At 43.9% G+C, this 21,667-nt stretch overlaps 1 protein-coding gene across 4 annotated transcripts in view; it reads right to left on the reverse strand.

Annotated features, from left to right (window-relative positions):
* slit2 (slit homolog 2 (Drosophila)) overlaps positions 1-21,467 on the reverse strand; it is a 120,592-nt gene extending 99,125 nt beyond the window's left edge. For 2 of the 4 annotated variants that reach the window (XM_048995744.1, XM_048995740.1), the window contains exons 1-4: positions 19,948-21,467; positions 19,180-19,251; positions 18,388-18,459; positions 14,952-15,023 (exon numbers count right to left, since the gene is read on the reverse strand). In XM_048995744.1, the coding sequence (XP_048851701.1) occupies positions 14,952-15,023; positions 18,388-18,459; positions 19,180-19,251; positions 19,948-20,120 (389 nt within the window). In that variant the 5' untranslated portion in view covers positions 20,121-21,467. The remainder of the gene's footprint in view (positions 1-14,951; positions 15,024-18,387; positions 18,460-19,179; positions 19,252-19,947) is intronic. The other 2 variants (XM_048995741.1, XM_048995743.1) reach the window with 2 other exon arrangements.
* Positions 21,468-21,667: the final 200 nt, after the last annotated feature.

Genomic DNA, 21,667 nt, shown 5'->3' on the forward strand with positions numbered 1-21,667 from the left:
CCAGCAAGTACGTCCATCCGCCTGGCTACGATATATTACTGAAAGCGTCTGGACATATAAGGTCGTCTGAGCAGGCTCTTGGCTTTTGTCATGCGTGTAAATATAGTGCAGGCCTCTCCATGACAGAATCCGCTCTGGTTAAACAAACACGCTTTCGGCTACCTCAAAGCAGGGCCTGTTCAGAAGTATTCGGTAAAGGTAGGTACTCCACACGTGGTAAGCATTGAATATGTGCCCGGGGGTATTGGAAGGAAAAATAAAGGCATGTTCACCGCAGCGCAACACCACAGCTGACCGTTTTAAAGCCAATTAAAGTCTAAATTAATACTCCGAAACAGATGCTTGCTCTCAGAATTGTGGGGTTTGTTTCCTCACAATGTCATCAGGAGAGGAAAATATTGTGAAACTAAGTAGCTGATTCTGCTACAGCATTACAGCCTAAGGAATGATATTAAAATTCATAGTTGACAATCCATTGGCGGAAAAAAAAACTATTCTCAAAACAAAGAATTCACATCAAATGTCTCTACTGTAAACGGCTCACGCAATTAGGCCTACGTGATTCTCAGAAAGAACCGATCGATGCCGCTGTAGGATTCTCCCGCACGACGACAGAAGGGGGAGCTCTGTAATTGATACGATCGCCTCGTGCTTCCTGCTTTGTGGGTGCATGAAGGTGAAACTCCGGCGGACAGAGTGGCGGTGGCCCCGTTGCTAGGATACCGGCCAAGTCTCGATAGGTGCTGCGGAAAAATCGCCATGCCTCAGTACCTGCAGCCAACCATCTCTGTCTCTTCAAACAACCATCACAACATAATCCAGGCGATTTTATTGAGTTCATCCTGAAGGATAAAGATGAGACCAAATGCATCCATCAGAAGGGAAATAAGCTACAATGACCAAATGTCCCCACAATGTTATTTTGACATCGTGGGGACTATTTTTCAGGTCTCCACAAAGACCCGTGAATACAAGCAAAAACCTAAAAGTGCCAACATTTTGTTTGGTTACTTATGGTTAAGGTTAGAGCTGGGTAGGGGTTAAGGGTGTAATGTTGGGATTAGGGTTCATGTACATAAAAATGAATGGACGGTCACAACAACACACACACAAACGTGTATGTGTGTGTGCGTGTGCGTGTATGTGTGTGTGTGTGTGTGTGTGCGTGTGTGTGTGTGTGCGTGTGTGTGTGTGTGCATGCCCTGGAATTGACTGACATCCCATCCAGCATTTTCCCTTTGCCGTGAACCTCATGCTGCCTGAGAGGTTCTTGGTGACCCTGTCCCAGATATGCAGTTAGAAGATGGACATCTGGATATAAGTCAAATAAATAAATACAAAATATCCATGTACTTATTCAACAACAGTCCCATTCTTGAACATTCCACTTAAAAATATCTTTCCTACTAATACTTTCCATAAAGATATACAACACACAGAATATGTGGAAACATCACAAACACGTAAAATTCTTTACATGTATCACAAACTAGAGAAGAAGAATAGACCTATAAATCCAGTGGTATTCTCTGTAAGCAGTAATCAATTCAATAATATCCATTCTCCTCAAAATACTCCCAAAGAACGCTGAACAGCATCGATATACAGAGCAACCAGTTTATCCGTCGTCATCTGGTCAAAGGCTTCACCCAGGATTGATCTGATATCTTATTTAACTTCTTTATTACAAATGAGCACCGCTATCCTTCTCCGACGTGCGCCAAAGTTCCCCTCGTAATAGAGGCATATGCAGGGGCGGGGCCACAGAGGCATTTGGCCTAACTGAAAGCTGATTGGCCTCCAAAGCGCTCCTCCCCTGTCACTCAGCGATTCAAAACACGTCATTGACTAATGACAAGGCTGGCCCCTCTGTATGAATTATGACCCCTCTTCCTTGCCGTCTAGTAATGTTCCAAGCACGTGACCCCCAAATCCATTAATAGGCAGCATCATGGTGTATATTCTCAGCAACCATTTTCATATCAAAGGCCTGCGATTTGTAGAGTAAGCTGAAGACTCTCTAGGCAATTTCTTATATTACACCTGCCTGAGCGTTTCCCTTTTTTTTGAAGCAATATGAAATCTTTTCAGAGAGCAGGCCTTCTGTCAGCTCATATTTCCAGCTCCCGATTGAGGCGAGACAACAGCCCCAGGGTCAGACAGCTCTTAACGGCTGAACAGGGAAAATCAAAAACGCTCGCTGGAAGATGCCGGATTCTTCGGGCCGAACTCCTAGCGAGCGTGCATCATGCACATTAAACTCAGACGCCGGGGCCTTCCCCGGTTTACGTTTCACTCGTTCATAATCGCACACAGGCCCCTGCCAAAGAAACTTATTTTGAATCACCTGAGGTATCCACTGCAGGCGCCTCTTACAGACAGTCTGTCTCCGAGTGAAGGCGCAGTGCCATCTGTTGCGAGCCCAAGGGGGGGGGGACGGCTAATTTTTCCGATGGCGTACTGCGACGGGCTCATCTTGAACGATGGGTTCGGTCTTGCCAATCCCTAGGGCTTCGCTAAACACGACGAGGATAATCCAAACTGACATTCGGCTGACATTAAGATAGCTATGCTACAAAATAACAAAGCACCGGAACGCCTCTCTACTCCCCCCCCAGACGCAGTGTTCCTTGAGCACAAGCACACATAGTTATGACAAATTATGGCCCAGCTGGTTTTATAACAAAGTACATCTTGCGGTCTCCCACATTCAACTTGCGATCTGTAGGACACTAAAGAGGTGGGGGGATGGTAGTGGTGGGGGGGTTATGCACATACGGGGGGGCAAGCATGGTCTGTAGTGTTCTTAATCCAACAGCTTAACCTGAAAGGCTTCACCAAACACTGATTTAAGATACCTGGTTGGAAGATAAGGGTTATTAAACTGTTAGAGCGGCTACAGGCGCGGAGACGTCTCCCGGAGCAACTAAGTAACGCAGCGTAATGATATGTTTACTGTGGCGGGGGGGGAATTTCTCAGGAACGTGGAGTCCCAGACGATAGGGAATCCCCCCCCCCCCCCCAATCTATCAGACCCAAGCCTTCTGCAGAGTCACATCAGGTACCATGTCCGGGCTGCTCATGCCATGTTTCTGACTCGACGTTCTAGATCATTCCGCCATGGCGTAGTCTCATTTTTTTACATCATTTTTTTTTTTAAGTCGGCTTAAATCAAATTAATTTACCATCCAGAGCTTTAAGCCAGACACAGAAACCCGTAGTGATGGTTTAATGCGTAGCCTCCTCCTCTTCTCGGGCTTTTGAGCGCCACACAATACCCATCAAAAGCAACATGTTTCTGTCATCAGGGAGTAGGGGGGGGGGCTTTATTCAGCCCCACTTACTCCTGACATTTTTATTATCCAGCCTCCGCTGCTCCGTGACACCGCTGCCCTGACCTCGCATCGGGACCTACTGGAGCAGAACAGGCCCAAACCAAACAGAGATGACCCATCATCCTTTGCTGTCCGCGTGAACTTCCCACACTGACGCGGGGGCTAAAGGTCGTCTCCAATTCTCCATCAAAGTTCAGATCCGGCAGAAATCCATGGAAAGAAATCTTACAAAACAATCATAAGAACCAATAACAGTCGAATGTAAATGCTATTTATTTTAATGCAATTTTTCATTTTTAACAGAGGCTCACTCTGGATCGTATTACTGACTTGTCTGGAGAACATCACATTAGCAACTAAATAAAACTATAATTGTTTTTTTGCCCCATATAGAAAACTTGGAGACCCAAGATAGAGCTGAGGGAGTGGAATCAGTTTTATGAACAGCAGGCCGACGGAATCAAGGTTTCTCCGGTCTCTGTGCTTAAAAATATCCTAATATCCTGCAAAATGCAGGCATGCACACACAAGCACGCAAGCCCCGCAACGTCAAACGCAATCCTCTCCTGATGCGCATATGCATTCAGATGCAAATAAGCCCCCCCCCCCCCCCCCAAAAAAAAAAACAAATGGTCACGTGACTTTCAGAGCGATCACCTATGGAAAGAGCAAAGAAGTAAAAGATATCGTTTCGAAAGAGTCTATGATTACACTGATCTCTTGCAGAGAGGCGTAAGGTCGCACGCTTCAGGGCCGAGTTGACTCTGCTCGCCAAAATGTTTCCAGATTTGTTGAGCAAACATTTTCTTTTATTTTCCCTCCTGCCTGACGTCTGTGCTTGGACTTCAGGTTTTAATAGTGCTGACTTCCTCAAAGTCGGCCTCTAGGCCCGAGACCCAGAACCAGGATTTTGTACCTGTAAATCTCAAGAAAAGAAAAAAAACTCACGTGTTCCCTTCAGGAAAGCGAAAGCCGGAAACATCCTAAATCCTAAATTCTTCTTTCGGGATAAGAGGAACACTTAGCTGGATTTCCTCTAAAGTGGGGTCTAAATCAACACGGCCTGAACGGACGCAGGAAGCGCGGGGGGGGGGGGGGGGGGGGGTATGACGGAGGCGAGAGGCAGCAGACGGTGGCACTTTTCAATCAGCAATTACAAAAACTCAGCCTTGAAGTGTTGACCTGAAAGACGTTCCAATAAAAAATGGATCGGGGCCACTTCCTGACGTTTACATGATATCCAGACACTTTGTTTCCCCTCAACATGGGATATTGGAACAGTGCAGAGCTGTTTGCCGTGTCAATCAGACGCCACAGCACACAGCACTACACAAACAGCTCTTTTGTCGATGTGCTGACCCTTATCCCTTGGCGATTACAGATTTCAGCACCTAGAATGGGGCCTTTTCAATTATTCCCTTTTATTGAATTTTTATGTTTATTCAAAAGGGTCGCGGGTGACATTCGCAGAAAAAAAAATGGGTCAGATCCAGGAAGAAGACACAAAAAAACAGAATGAAATAACCAGACGAAAGAGATTAATAACCCTTCAAAAGGGCTCTATATTATTCTGTGCCTCCCCGTGCTACACGAAATGATGTAAGCGTTCATTCAATACTCACAGATTCCGTTTAAAAGTTACCACTTTGCAACAATAATAAGTCGAAAAAGTCTCCAGTTACCTAAAAGACAGTTATCGCCACTAGGTATAAACTTTCATTTTAGCCTTAAAGATGCACTCCTTGCAGTTTTTAAATTGTAATATTTTGCTATGACGAACAGACGCATGCATCTATGAGAACATTCGCCTAGGTGACATCAAAGATGCTAAGTTCCCACTGCGTCATGCTGGGTAGACTGGGGTAGCACAGCAGGGACCCCCCCGCCCCCCACCCCCAGTCTCCTACTGCTTTGCACCAACGGTAAGCGGGCCCCCATGGGGGAGGCAGCGGGTGGCAGAGGCTGGTTTATTTTAGCACCCTCCCAGGAGGTCTGTTCCCCAGCTAGCGAGCCAAACTCCTCCCCTGAAAAGGCCTCCAGTCAGAACAAGTGGGCGTGGGAGATAGAGGCGGGGCATTACCGACCCCGACAAACCAATCGGCAATCGTGCTGCAGAATTGGGAGGCCACCGAGGCTGACTGTCCCAGATATTCCTCATTCCCACTTACTTCTGTTTGGCATGATTACTGTCATTATGCCGGACTGAAGAAGCACATAAATTGCCATTAAAGTTCAATCACCGCTCGGCTCGCAAACCGGTTTTATAATGCAGCCCATATTGACACTGTGGTTAATGCAGGAATCGGCAGTTCGGCTCATCAATTATGATGCCACTTTATACGGTGAGTGTTTTGGCAAGTGGAGACGGTGATGAGAAAACAAAGTCAATTACACTTAATTTTCTCAACAGCGCAACACTCACATTCACTTTTGCGCATCACGTTTAGGAAAATAATAGGCAAAACAAAGTGAAAAAGATGATCTGATGATAATTTTAAAATATACTTTGAAAATGCACCATGATCTCGTGCCGGAAAAGTGGTTTAATAAAAATGGTTTGAATTTCAAAAATGCATGTCGTGGGGGATTATTCCACGTTTATAAAAATAAATGATGGTTTTTACGTTAAAAATGTAAGTGACAAGAAGGAAAAACGTAGACCCGAAAACATAAATGCGGTACAATCATTTTTATGTATGGCAAATACTACAGTTTTTCGTTCCATTAAGACATTTCATAACGGTAACGTTAGACTGCAGTAGCTGAACATTTTTTAAAATACACATGGGGCACTAATGCAAGTTCTCACCTAAAGTCACATTCATAAATGATCTACTAAGTAATTATGTTCTTAAATTACATGCCTGTTCACACTTAAGTGATCTATAAAGGCAAGTGAGTGTGCAGATGCTGAATATCTAGGCAACCTCTGCCGCCGTCCTGATAATGCCCTCTACTTCACACTGTTAATCAAATGCCCTTTTATTTCCAAGAAAATTAAAAGTTCTCCCGAGCCGGTAATTATATTGTCAATAGTGAGCGTTGTGACCGGCCGGGAAGCGGGTCAGCCTGCACTCGGCACGTTTCCGAAAAGCGTTCCCACAACATTCCGCGAGGCGGCCCGTCACGAGGCGAGGTTAAGCACCCAGACACAAAACAAAGATCAGAGCTTCTCCACTCCTCGGCTCGGCCGCCTTTCCCATCGCTCTGTGACCTGGGTAACACCCAGAGCCGATAAACAGCAAACTTCATTTCTGCAGCATTTTGTGAGGATTAGGAACAATCGCCGCCCTGCACTGCTTCCTTAGCCCTCAGCTTCCCCCTGGAGGGTCTGGATGGTTTAAGACTGAGAACAAACAGAACTTGAATTAAGGCTTCTTTTTCTCTACCCTCAATCAATTGGGGCCAAGGAGGGGAAAGCAATCAAGCCTCACGGGCAGCTTCTGCCACTATTCACAACGGTGCAAGGTTAAAGGTTTGGGGACGAGAACAATGCACTCAGAATGAGGCTTAAAAAATTATAGATAGATAAACAGACAGACAGACAAAATCTATATATCTATCATCTTTCTATCTATCTATCTATCTATCTATCTATCTATCTGTCTGTCTATCTATCTATCTATCTGTCTATCATCTGTCTGTCTATCTATCTATCTATCTATCTATCTGTCTATCATCTGTCTGTCTGTCTATCCATCTGTCTGTCTGTCTGTCTATCCATCCGTCTGTCTGTCTGTCTGTCTATCTATCTATCTATCTGTCTGTCTGTCTATCTGTCTGTCTATCTATCTATCTGTCTGTCTATCTATCTGTCTGTCTGTCTGTCTGTCTGTCTGTCTGTCTGTCTGTCTGTCTGTCTGTCTGTCTATCTATCTGTCTGTCTGTCTGTCTGTCTATCTGTCTATCTATTCCTGTTTAGCTATTTATTTTCTTGCTCTGTTTCAATTGGAAAAAAGGTAAATTTTCATGTGTAGTTTTCATTAAAATATAATGGTAGGAAGGACAAAACCTCAGGGGGGAAGGGTTATAAATATTTTACAAAAAAAACGTTACAATCATACCCTGACTCCCCTAGGTCACTGACTCACACGAGGACAGAATTAACCACCATCTATCCGACCTAATGTCCTTATATCCTTATTCTCTCAGACGCCCCTACAAGCGACAGGACTTGAGGCCTCTTCGGGGAGAAATCCTTCACTGGTTGAACAGAAAAACCATTAAGATTGTCCTTGTGCCGAATGTTGCTGGCGCGCAGAATACCGTAAAAGAACTGTCATCCTTGAAAAATCCCACTCGAAATACAAGAAGGGAAAAGAAGCAATTAAGAGGAAACGAAAGTTCAGCCGCTAATTCTGAAGATAGCCAGGAACAAGACGCAGGTTAATCCAACTGTTGATTTCAAAAGCCTGTCTGGAGATGCTGAAAAACAGCCGGCAAGTAAAATCCTATCGATCATCCAGCAAACTACCTCCAGAAACCTTCTTTTCTAGATGACCTCAGGAACGACGGAAAGGAGAGATCCAGAGAGCTGATATTAGACATGCCCTCTGTTCCAAATTATCTTAACGGGGAGAATAAACACGCACCAGGTCGATTTAAAGCCACAGGGCGATTCAGAGTCCTGAACTGAAGGCCAGTTAGACCTTTCACAAACAATACTGTTGATAGATGTGTAAAATGTGCGCGCGTTTGCCTACTTTTACACATCCAGCATTTTCTTCCACGTATCTTTTTCTCAGCGGATACGGAGCTTCTTTCAAGAACAGATTATGGGAGAGGAAATAAAGATTATCCGTCCCATCAACGTGCATAATGCGTCGCATGAAAAGAAGAAGTAGCTTTCTCACAGCGGGACTGGAAGTTCAAGGAAACTATAAGCCAACTCCTATCTGGGTTAGCGGTGAGCAGACAAAAGATAATTAAAAGACTTTGTGTTCGACAAAACACTTTTGTATCTCCCTTTTTTTTAATACCTCGTACCTCAATCTCACTAAAGCCCTTGGTGTCAGAAAACCAGTTGGGCGAAGTGTATTTATGGCAAATCACAAGGCATGTATTCAACTAAGCAAAAGGACACATTTAAAAAAAAAAAAAACCCCATTCAGGCAGCTGAAGAAAAAAATGAATAAATAAAAGTTTCATTGTTCACATGTCATTAACATCCCATTGAGGGATACAAAGAAAAATAACTCTGACACTGACAGGAGACACTCCTGTTGTGCTTCTGAAATTATAGCCATTTAACTCTAATTTCTTCAGACACTCGGAGAACGATCACCGTTACCCCCCAACCCCCCTTTACTTTTTTCCGTCTTTGTGCCTTTAGAAACGTAAAACCTTAATATGAGCCACCTGTGTGAGTCCTCCTCCCCCCAAACCCCCCCCCCAGCCCCGCTGCCTCCGCCTCCACAAGCCCTGCTGTCGCTCATGGGTTCCTCCAAGCCGAGCAGCCGACGCCCCCCCCCCCCCCCCACTCACACACACATCCACAACTCTGCCACGACTGACCCCGTTCACGGACTGTTTGAAGAAAAACCCGACAGAATCAGGAGTGCGGGGAGCCCTGGGGTCACCGAGGACTGACACCTCGCGAGCCGCGATCGTAATTATTTCTGCGAAACCACAGAAGTAGCTTATTACTAGAATAAACAAGCGCGGCACAGCGGCTCGGAAGGTAGCGCCGCAGACTCACGCCTCCATGCTCGAGGGCTTCAGTCGTGCCTCCGTCTCCGTGCGTGCGGAGTTTACACGCTCTATCCATGTTTCGTGAGCTTCCTTTGGATACCTCATTTACCTGCTGCAGTCCGAACTCATGCAGTCAGTCTGACTAGCGTCTGCATGTTGCCGCATCGTGATCGTGTGCTGCGGATTCAGGCCCATCTGCAACCTTGTCAGGACAAGCAGTCTGAATACAGATGGCGATATATTTATTTACTGAGACAATATAATATACAGCTTGTTGTCGACTTACGACCTAGGCGACGAACGACAAATATACTGAACAAAAATATAAACGCAACACTCTTGTTTCTGCTCCCATTTTTCATGAGATGGACTTAAAGACCTACAATTCATTCCAGATACACAATATTACCATTTCTCTCAAACATTTCTCACAAATCAGTCTAAATGTGTGATAGTGAGCACTTCTGCTTTGCTGAGATAATCCATCCCACCTCACAGGTGTGCCACATCAAGATGCTGATCTGACATCATGGGTAGTGCACAGGTGTACCTTATACTGCCCACAATAAAAGGCCACCCTGGAATGTGCAGTTTTTTGCTTTATTGGGGGTCTGGGGACTCAGAACCGGTCAGTATCTGGTGTGACCACCATTTGCCTCATGCAATGCAACACATCTTCTTCGCATAGAGTTTATCAGATTGTCAATTGTGGCCTGTGGAATGTTGGTCCACTCCTCTTCAATGGCTGTGCGAAGTTGTTGGATATTAGTGGGAACTGGTACACGCTGTCGTATACGCCGGTCAAGCACATCCCAAACATGGTCAACGGGTGACATGTCCGGTGAGTATGCTGGCCATGCAAGAACTGGGACATTTTCAGCTTCCAAGAACTGTGTACAGATCCTTGCAACATGGGGCCGTGCATTATCTGTCTGAGTGGCTGGTCTCAGACGATCTTGGAGGTGAACCTGCTGGATGTGGAGGTCCTGGGCTGGTGTGGTTACACGTGGTCTGCGGTTGTGAGGCCGGTTGGATGTACTGCCATATTCTCTGAAACGCCTTTGGAGACGGCTTATGGTTGAGAAATGAACATTCAATGCACGAGCAACAGATCTGGTTGACATTCCTGCTGTCCGCATGCCAATTGCACGCTCCCTCAATGCTTGTGGCATCTGTGGCATTTTGCTGTGAGACAAAACTGCACATTCCAGGGTGGCCTTTTATTGTGGGCAGTATAAGGTACACCTGTGCACTACCCATGATGTCAGATCAGCATCTTGATGTGGCACACCTGTGAGGTGGGATGGATTATCTCAGCAAAGCAGAAGTGCTCACTATCACACATTTAGACTGATTTGTGAGAAATGTTTGAGAGAAATGGTAATATTGTGTATCTGGAATGAATTGTAGATCTTTAAGTCCATCTCATGAAAAATGGGAGCAAAAACAAAAGTGTTGCGTTTATATTTTTGTTCAGTGTACGATAGACTTTACGACGGTTCTGAGACCGTAAATATGCAGCCAGGATTGCGGGACAGTTTCCGCCCCAACTGCTGGCAGTAATGAACTAAGAAAATGCCGCTAAAACGGTTCAAAAACACCAAACAATATGAGTTAAATATGACAGAATTTTATTATACAGCATACTATATACTTTTGCATATAAAATAAAGGGCCAACTTAGGAACAAATCTACTTTTGACCAGTCGATCAGAAAGTCACGATGACCTGTTGATGTGATTTTCTGGATGACGACCTGGTATACGACAGAGTATATATGAAGAATATATATAAGCAAAACATACTCAACTGGAGTATGACTTCATTTGGGAACATCTGGTTAATTAAAATACAAGCTGATACATCCATGAACTGGGCTGCTGACAATGTAATTGACCCAGAGCACTTAAAATATAATGTGGCGAATCTAGAGAAGGCAGATCTTTGGAGTTTTCATCCTCTTCTAATGTACTTGTGATATCTCCGCAACCCAACAAGTCTCATGAGAACCCTCCACTTTAGTTACCATAATCACTTTCTCCAGAATAAACAGTGGTTAAGCAGATGTAATTTACCGAGGACATTAAGCTTTACTTATGCTGCCCCAAACCTCGGACCATTATCTGAAAGTCAGGGGAATGGTGAAATTTAGAGGGGCAGTAAATGTCAAAGAGGTGGTGGTTGGCCGTGGGGGGGCATCGGCTCAAAAACCATTTTTTTTTCAGACTGATTGGTTTAATTTCTCTGGCTGGTGGCTGCCATCGATCTGAAATATCGCAGACTGTTGCTGGCCCCCCGCATACTGCATGCGACAGCCGCTTACCGGCTTCTGTAATGCGCCTCTATCAGAAAGGAAAATAAATTAACAAATAAAAATCAAAAAATCTCCCAGCATCTCCCCAACCCTGCTGATGCAGTGGCAGCTATCACGGCAACTTACCGGATGAGTAATGATCCTGATGTGACGAGACAACAGTAACCGTAGCAACTGTAACCTGCGATTCCCGTGTGGCCATTGTCGGTTTTAATGCGGCTGGGGGTGCCGGGGGGGCAGAGAGTAAGATGAGGAGCGACGCTATCTGACACGCGGCGATACCCGGCACTTTCGTCATGGCCGGCTGAAATTAACGCTAGAGGAATCCGTACTCGGACTGCCCAAGTCCTCGTCGGGTTATACAGTTTTTCCTCGGGCCATTAAGAGTCGCACTGCACCCACCAAGCCTTAAAGGGAATTTTAGGCCAGATCTACCACATGATCTTTGAAAATAAACTATGTTATATCATAGAACTCTTTTCATCATAGGCCGGACCCTGGTTTTTTCGCTGTATAAATCAGAAGAATTAGATTCCGTTTATTTATTGCCACGTACTTTTAAATATGCGGAATTCAGTTTGGGGTGACGTACAAAACAAGCAAGATCAATCAAGATAACTGACATAATAAATTATATATACAAATAAAATACAATAGAAAAACATCTTTCCCTCCAAAACTTTGGTCCGCTGTCCTGGACTTCCTGCTAAGATTTTTTTTCCAGGCATCACATGTGAGGAACCTTTCTGATAGGATGGCGGACCACTTGATCAGCGAAGGCATAGCAGGGTAGCCGACAGGAGAAATCAATGAACTGTGATCCAACAGGCCAAATTAAGCAGTCAAAATCCATTTCCTTCAGATGACCACTCAGCATGCTGTGAAATGCGCACTTTGTTTTCCCCCCTCCAGAAATCCTACAGAAGGTCATCGAAAATGAGCGACCGGGTCACTGCCGATACAACCTCTACGTACAACACTCAACACAGCTGACGGTGTTTTCATTCTGCAAAAAATGTTTTTAAAAAACGCACACAGGATATGTCCACGCACAGACCTGTTTATTTTTTTTTAAGTGGTCAAACAATCTTCTCAATACCGCATTCAGATTCCCGCAAAGACACTACGAATTAAGGAACAGGGAGGGGGAGAGACGAACGTTTCGCTTGTTCATACGCTGTTGGTAGCTGCCCCGCTTTCCAAGTGCAACAAGTAGCTGTGGCTTCCTTGCATAATCCTTCCATTTAAACCTGGTAGTTTTCACAGAGTTCTGCTAACATACTGGCAGAGGAGCGGATCTATTTAAACTCCGTCTCTGGCTCCGGTCGGCTGTAACCAGAATACTGCTCTCGAGAAAGAGCCGCGTGTCGGTCTGTTGGCGTGTCCTGGGAGAAGGGGGGGGGGGGGGGGGGGGGACACAAAAGGGAGGCATACTTGGCTGCTACTGAGGCAGTGGCCCCCCGCGTATAATCATAATTCATATACAGTCAGCGCCTGCTCCGCTCTCACCCAGCAAACGAGCCACAAAACCAGCGTATGGGGCCCTTTAGCTGGCATCTGATTGAAAGGTTCGGGGGTCAAAGGTCATGCTGGATATGGAGCGCAACAAATCCCTACCACAGAAAAAACAATTACAAAAAATTAAGCCGCGCTAAACGTTAATCCCTGCAACGAAAACGTTTTCGGTTTCAAGAACTTAAATTCACGACAAACTATCCCGTCAATATTAGTAAAAGGTCAAGCACTGCGACAACCATCGGCCATGGCGAAATAAGCTAGTACATAAATGCATGGTTTTCGGGCAAAACTGTGCACGTGTGCAGTTCCGACGCTGGATCCAGTAACTTAATAAACAACAGCCCTTAGGTGTGAAGAAATTATTTCATAAAAATCATTCAGGCGGACTTAATGTTATTATCCCAATGAAATTTGCCCATTACCGCTATTCCGCTAAAACGCCAGTGAACCCTACAAGGAGCAGCACCTGATGCCAACAGGACTAAATTGAGTTAAAAAAAAAAACAGTAGGGAGGAGTGAGAGCCCTTATCAAGGTCAAATCATGTTCATATTACAAAGGCTGCACATCTGTTATGACCAGTTCAGGTCTGCCTAATGGATGCATATCAGTACCTACAGATTCGGGCATTTGTTCAGGCCATGAGTGAAAAGCCATACTCTTTCTCATCTCCTAAAAATAGCCGTCCACGTTCAGTTATCTAAAGTGCTGCCATGTTCCTCTCACGCTACACGACAAAGGCAGGCCCGTGAGGTTTCCAGAAACGTGTGTCCAGATGAGGAGAGCGAGGACGTCAGCTTTAACGCTTTTTGACGTTTTTTTTTTAGACGGCGGTTTTCACGTTCGTTTATCAAATAAACACAAAACATCTTTTGCCCTTTTTTTTTTAAGTGGCAGCATTGCTAGGCTTCCAGGAAGACGTGTCTTATAAGTGTCACATAAATACAAAAAAGGATCAGAAGAAAATAAATATTTAGCTCATGAGTATAAACAGAGTACTTTATAAATAAATTCTAGAATGGACCGTAATAAAAACAGAAGTCTAAAGAAAAACTGCAGGCCATACAAGTACTACTGCAAAACACATTATGTCAAACGAGATGCAGATTGCAGTATTACGCATTTTACCAAATCAAACGTTTCGCCTGCGAAATACAAAGAAAGAAATGGACACGACGGTAAAAATCACCAACAGAATAACGGAAAGAAAAAAAAAACACGTTTGTTTTGTCAAAGTGTTTTTTGAAGGAAGCCAGAAGCCGGTTTTTAAGTATCCTAGGTGGCTGCGAGCATCTATTTATGGCAGCTAAATTTGGGTGTGATGATGTAGCAATAGTCGGGAAATCAAAAAAGCACAATCAGCTGGGCAAAACACCGTGATCCTCGCGAAACACAGTCAATCAACGGCCTGTAGGAGCGAAACATTTACACAGTCAGCGTGTGACACCTTCTCCATTCCTCCCAGACCCAGCAACAGAAATGTGACTGTCAAAGCGAGCGTTTACCCAAAAAGCCTCCTCGCGATCTCTCGTCACACTAGCCACAAATTAGATAAATGGCACTAGAGCGACCAGGATTAGCATCAGTACTTGCCCCCCACCCCCCCAACTTATCGATAGATGCACTGACGCTCATTCTTCATTATAATGAAACACAGCAGAGGAACGTGAGAGTCCAGCGTTCTTACAGAACAATCCAGGCAGAATTTTCTTCCCAGCCAGACGTTTACTATCCAGGAAGCTGGTAGCAGCTGTTTAGCTGAAAATCCGCTTTTCCCTCATTCAGGATGTAGCCCACGACATCCCAGTGACCCAGGTCCTCTCAAAAAGCAATTACTGCTTCTACTCATTTTTTTTTTAGTCTGGACAGAAGGTACAGAACAAATTACAACTGTATACTATTCCTCCCCCCCCCCAAATCCCAAGCTCCGGCTGCCAAACGTATTCGTATGGGAAATACTAGGCCAGGGTATGGGTTAATTGGAAGGATTCTAAAAACGAATATTATCCTCACACCCCCACGCAGTCGTGCATCACCTTTCCAAGAGCAGGGCGAAACGAAACCAAAACGAATGTACAGTAACCGGGAACTTACAGTCTGTAGAGCTTCGTCGTCCCAAGGAACAGCAGTTCTGGAAAGACCTGCAGGTTATTCCGATTCAGCCGCCTGGAAACAAAAGAAATATATTTCAATATAATTACAGCCCAAACTATAAATAATTTCAAATACCTGTGTGACGTTTGTTATTAATAAATCACAAGCCATGTTTGTCTTGTTTATTTATTTATATAAAAAAACCACAAATCATATATAAAAGTATATAAGTAAAATATTTTGTAGCCTCAAATACAGGGCAGCAGTAGATTATATACACAAAAGTATATCCGTAAAATATTGTGTAATCTCAGGCATGCGTGGTGTGAGTCAGCTACTGTAACTTTAACACTGAGAAACGCTGGTGCAAAACAAACTTGTTAAGCGAAAAGTGAGAAGCCAGCATCTAGCAAACACGGTCACAATGGGCCGGGGAAAAAAGCAGATGTGGGAAAAACAAACAGCTACTCCGCTACGGAATTCGAAAAAAGGGCCCTCCGCTGTGCAAATAAGCCTTCAGTCACACACGACTTTGGAAAGTCATTAAAAACACATCCGCTATCCGTTTTTAACTTTACAAATATACGCAGTATTCAAACAAATATTTTATCCGAGTGCTTACAGCAACTTTGCAAAAAATAAAAAATAAAAGCTCAGCTGATTATCAGCTATCATTTTCGACAGTTATATTTCACTCATTTCCTATATTACTTTGTCATCGTTCTACATTATAGTATCTGGTTTTCTGGTCTGTTTTTCCTTTTTTTGTATAAACATACAATTACAAGCGTGAACACTGAAATGTGAACAGTGCACAAATCAAAGACACGTTTAGTTAACATGTGGATTTTAACATGTGGATTTCAAATTACATTTCCAGACAAAATAAGCTATAAACTGAAAATATGACACCTGCTCGGCCCCCTCTGCCTTGCCTGACATTCATCTTCGGCTCCAGCGTTTAAAAAAATCTGCGTCCAACAATCTCAGGGCTACTCAAGCCACCCACAGGCAAAAGCTGATTCGAAAATCTACGAAGGCCCCTTTGCCTGCTCCGTTCCCCTGCAGGGTCCTGATTACATCATAGGCCCTGAATTTTTAATCTCGCCAAGAAACAACCAATTAAATAATTAAGGAGCCGGCAGTGGCAAAGTGGTGCCCCAGAAGTCGCTAAAAGTCCCGTGGGCCGAGGACTCGCTTCCGCCATGTTTCTCGAAGAGTAGGCGCAACCTCCCATGGGACTGACGAAATGGTTTGGGAAAGACAGGCGATTACTGGGAATAAGATCATACCTTCAAAAATATCCTCGGCCCGTTATGCGACCGTACTCGAGCACCGACAACCGAAGAGTTTTCGTAGTTTAACTTTCACGCAAACGTTTTCGGAAAAACTACGCAATGGATTCTAAGATTCTCCATGGCTTTTTTTGCCAGCGCATCACCAAACCACAAGCCAAGGTGGAGCCACATACTGACGGCGTACCTATTACGAAGTTATTCTAAGGTTATCCCTGTCATTAATGGTCAACTAATAACAAGCACTTGAACCAAGCCCTAGACTCTTATGATAACATACTGAAGTCGAAACGTACATGCAAGGACCAAACTTCAGGCTCCAAAGCTGACACCACTAAGCATTACCGGAAACCGAGGGAGACATCATAAGGCTCAAAACGCTATGAATCTAAATAATCTAATCTGCATTAAATTTGCCCACAGCCTGTCCATCCACCGAACTAAATCATATAAAACCTACCATATAACGGCATACCAGTAAACACAATTTTCCCAGCTTCCAAAATTACAGACCACATTAAACTTCTTGGGGCTTTTCTAAATGAATGTCGCTACCACAGTCTGCCCACACCGTAAAGATGATGAAAATGTTGGTCAAACGGCAATTTATACCGGAAAAAGCACAACACACATGGGACTTGCGTCAGAAGCAAAAGCGAGCTCTGATGCACAAAAGTTCTAGAATTTAAAAATAATACAATGAAGCATAATGCACATTGTGCAAATCTCCAACTCTTGCACATTACCATCCCTACTCTCTCCCAGTTTATTTTCTCCCACTGTGCTTAGAGCCAAAAGACGACAAAACACTGAGCAAATCTGGATGTGGCTGTTGGCCACGGCTTAGATTAAAGGAGATAAGCATGGCTGATCCATAGCACTGCCTATACCTGACAGAATCGGTCACGCCTTCACCAGTGTGACCGTCTCTAAAGGAAACCATTTTATTCCTCAGTGTGGATCCATCACTATAAATCCTTCATCTGGGATTTTGGCCTTTCTATTACGGAAGACGATTATAAAAGATATAGCACTTCTAATAAGAGTAGCCCTAAAACGCCTGGTGCACGTTCCTTTACATTTAATCTAGCGATTGTTAGGACACAATGGAATATTTTCTGGCTGGCTCGTTCGTCAGCTTCACAAGCCTGCTGTTAACATGCTCACAGAAGTTTCGGATGATTATAAAGCAAAAGGCTCTTTTGTTGTTCTGCAGTAACCATGATATTTGAGGTTATATTCAAGTTAATAAACTAACGTTGTTCATAATAAAATCTATCACTTTCTATTAAACGTATTATAACCTTCCAATCACCAGATGGAAATTACAAGGTATTGTGTTGCTGGCGCATTATGAAACTGTGGAGAAATTGCAGGCAACTTAGTGAACGGGCGGAACTTAGAGGTCAATAACAATCTGTCTCTTAAGTAATACACAACAAACAGGAAAGATCCGAGTCTTCGCCGGCGACGACAGAATTATTTTGCTTTAATGCTGATTGTGGAGCTCTTATTTAGTCGCATCCAAATTTTGAAAAAAAAAATGTGAGGGCAAGGGAGAGTTCTCAAACTTGAGAAATTCTTTGACGATAGTTCCCTGGGGATATACTCACTGTCAGAAAGAAATGTATCTACATCACACAGACCTCACAATCGCAGACAAAAAGGCTATTCATCGCAAGGACTCTTTGTAAGAATTATGACATATTTGCAAAAGGCCTCCAACTGACATTTATAAAAAAAAAATACTCCTGATTTTGCAAATGCAACTTTTCGTATTCAATCATATATTAGATGATTTGAAAGGAGAAGACGGCCAAGACGCAGCTGGGATTTTTACAGGACTACGTTTCTCAAACTGAATACTGTCTATATATGTCAAATAAATTCAATCTGACATCATCAATTCATAGATCTGCCACTCTGTAACATTAAAACAATCACTCCCTTTGGGTAAACAGCACATCACAAGAGCTGCTGAGTTATATATAAATTGTAGATAAGTTATATATAAACTCATTTTTAAGTATACGGCGCTTGACCTTCAGAGAAGAAGGTCAGGGATAAATTCCAGACACACAAAGGGAAAAAATAAACCACAGAAAAAGGCACATTGAAGTATGAGTAACGGCAGTACTCACAATCTCTCCAGTTCCATCAGGTCCTGGAAGGCTCCCCGCTCTATAGTGCTGATCTTGTTCTCCATGAGTTGCCTGGGAGGGCAGCAGAAGTTCAGCGGAGCGACTGTGAATTTCCACTCGATGTTTCGGATGGGTGCCCTGGAGATCTCAGGTGCCCGGACGGCCCTCCCGACCAAACTCAAAGGGACTATCCCACACACGGGCTGCACCTCCAGCTCGCCGCCGCAGCGGGAGCGGCTGCCAGCCGACCCGCACGCGGACACATGTGCAAATCGGAATCGGGAAAGCTGCCGTCCGGCCCAGGAAATTCATCCAGGCCGAAATCTGTTCCCACAAGCAGCCTGCTCCCTAATTTATCAAGAACCCTCATGAGCACAGTCCATGCAAGAAATTAACCTTGTGCCTCACAATCACAAACACATGTGCTATTTCGCCGTAAATAAGCTAATTATTTCCCAGTGGGTTCGTGCACATTAACATCATAACTGCAGTACTTAGCACGACCTGATGAAAATTCACCAGTTTACTACTGACTAATTCCCCTCGTGAAGTAAAAGCACTATTCAGCAACAATACTACAGGACTCATGTGATCACAGGCACATTCTTATGATTTGTTACACTGATATAAAACATTTTAATTAATTGATAAACAATGTCATACACTTGTGACATCTGAAATTGCTGGCTGTATTACAAAATTTCAAGTTCATTTAACTATCAGCAGAGAGCTCCATGTGCACCCCGTACACACGCGTTTGTGAGCATAAAATAAACTGCTTGTAATACTTACAATACTCTAAGATGTCTCAGTCCTGCAAAATCAGACTTTGTAATTCTCGTGAGGTTATTTGAGTTCAAATCCCTAGTGACGAAAAGAAAAAGAATACATATTAATAACCTGAAAAAATATTCATTTTAATAGTGCTTTCTTAAAAATAAATAAAACAGAGACTCTAATAAAGCGTTCACTGCATTCCAGAATATTTATTAATATGTATCTCCGATGGCTTATCAAGCTGTGTTTCTTGCCATTATATTATAATTTTGAAAAGCAACCCTTGCTTGGACACGAAGGACCTAAATCGCCCAGAAGTGTAGGTGCCCTTTGTAACTAATCTTGGGCTGCATATGAACAATTCTAAATGCAATTTAAAAACCTATTCGTGGATAATGTAGGATTGTTTATATATTTATTTCATAAGTGAAATACTACTGAAATGTTGGTCTTATTTGTATCGCTATAATGCCATGTCGTGTACGTAATTAAGGATTGATAGTAAAGTCCTTGTTATTAATACTCGAAACTAAAAGAGTCGTAATAAGGTATCTTTTCCTAAATGAATGAGTGTTCTGCAGGTACTTTTAAATACCGCACTGATGCGGCTTTTCGTTGCCAGTATAGAAAGCCATAAAAAACAATGGTACGCAACAGCTATATCCCCCCACGCCCCCCACCATTCGTTAAACAGAGGGAGCCGCAACAATGCCATAATGTTCACTTGTCGTAGCACTTCAGCCTAATGAGCGGAAGAACAGCGTGCTTTAATTATGTACTCACAATCGCTCCGTATTCCTCGGGATATTCCGCGGCACGTTGCGCAATCCTTGCCCGTGACAATCCACCGTGGTTCCGGAGCAGGAGCACGGTGCCGGGCACGGCTGGGGCTCCACCGCGCTCAGCACGGCCAGTAACAGTCCGAAAGACAGCATCGCTCTTCCAAACGTGCGCATTTCAGCGGTAAATCTGGACTCTATATCACGATACTCCTGACGATCGATTAAAAAATTAACAAAAAAAAAAAATCAAACCAGAAATTCACTGCTGATACTTAACACCAGACAAGAATAAAAAAAGCAAGATCGTGGATTTTTAGATCGCTCAAATTACTCCTCCAAATGGAATGGATTAATTTCAGAATAAATTAATTACATTTCCTTGCTAATAGCCTAATAAGAGGTGCACTGTCGTGATTCAGGGCTCCGATCATGAGCTTCAGATAGTCAATTCTTCAGTGCCGCACGCTGATTGACTGACTGACACTGCAGCAGTTGAGTCACATAAAGTTAAAACAGACACACGCATTTACCGATACATGTACAAACGTGTATATTTATAGATATATATACAGTAGAAAAATTAAAGCGCTGATTCTTCTACAAAGTCTGGGTATCCCAGGTGCCTAAATCCGACTAACTATTTCTCTGTCTTGCACCGCACAGCACACACATCCGAAACCTTCACGCGTAGGACGTCAAGGAAACACGGTATCGATTTTCCCTTCACACATCCGTCATCTCGTCACTGAAAGTCAGGCGACCAGACTGTTTAAAACCCCAAACCAAAAAGTCTATGAAAGGCTAAGAAAGGGCAGGTCTGCAACATCCAAGCGATCCGCCGTCACACTTCTCTCTAACGAGTCCCCCCCTCCAGCTTTTCCTCGCAGGCAGATGGAGAATTACTGCTCTCCGCTTCCGAAGACTTCTCCAAAAGACACCTGATGGCAAGTAGGAAGGGATTAAACAAAAAAAAAATATTAAAAAGCTGTAGCTCCACCTTTATTATAATTGCCCACCTTGTCCGGACGAACTACTCGGGCTCGTATCGAAATATGAATGTGTAACTATGGATCATAACAATGGCAATAAATCCCAGAAGTGGTTTAGTAAATAAAGTACATTGACGAAACCAAAGCCTCGTCTTTCCAATGTGGTGAGAGTGGCTGGATGAAGATACAGAAAAAAATACAAAAAGGGCGAACACACCATACCAGGTATGCAAAAAAAAAACCCACTTAATATTTAAAACAGATACGTATGAATATACCGCTATTTATAGCTTTGTAAATCCTCTTCTTTAAACGCCGTGCTGTTGTAATAACGTTTGCTTTTAAGTTCATGGATTAGATTCTCCAGTGATAGGGGTGTCCTGCTTATAATGCGACCGACGTATTTCCCCCCCTTTTTTCCTCACGTGCTTTGATTTAAGCGGCCGTCGCGGCGAAGATAAACGACACGATTCGGCGCCTCCCGAAGCCAAGCAGCTCCCCGAACCTACATGGTTTTCTGCTTTATACCAGGGAGCGTAACCCCGCCCAAAATCCCACCCAAAAATCCCGGCTCACAGCCGTGCCTTCTGCCTTCTTTGGATCTGCACTGGGAGTAGGGGCCCTTTGACGTTACTAGCCGAGGGAGGGGACGAGAGGGGGGGGGCACCGACAAGTTGGGCTGCATGTTTTGAAATCTGCGGAAGACCGACTCGGATTGACGTTCCCAGTCCA

Source organism: Brienomyrus brachyistius, chromosome 25 (genome assembly GCF_023856365.1).
Source record: "Brienomyrus brachyistius isolate T26 chromosome 25, BBRACH_0.4, whole genome shotgun sequence".
In the NCBI taxonomy this organism is placed as follows: domain Eukaryota; kingdom Metazoa; phylum Chordata; class Actinopteri; order Osteoglossiformes; family Mormyridae; genus Brienomyrus; species Brienomyrus brachyistius.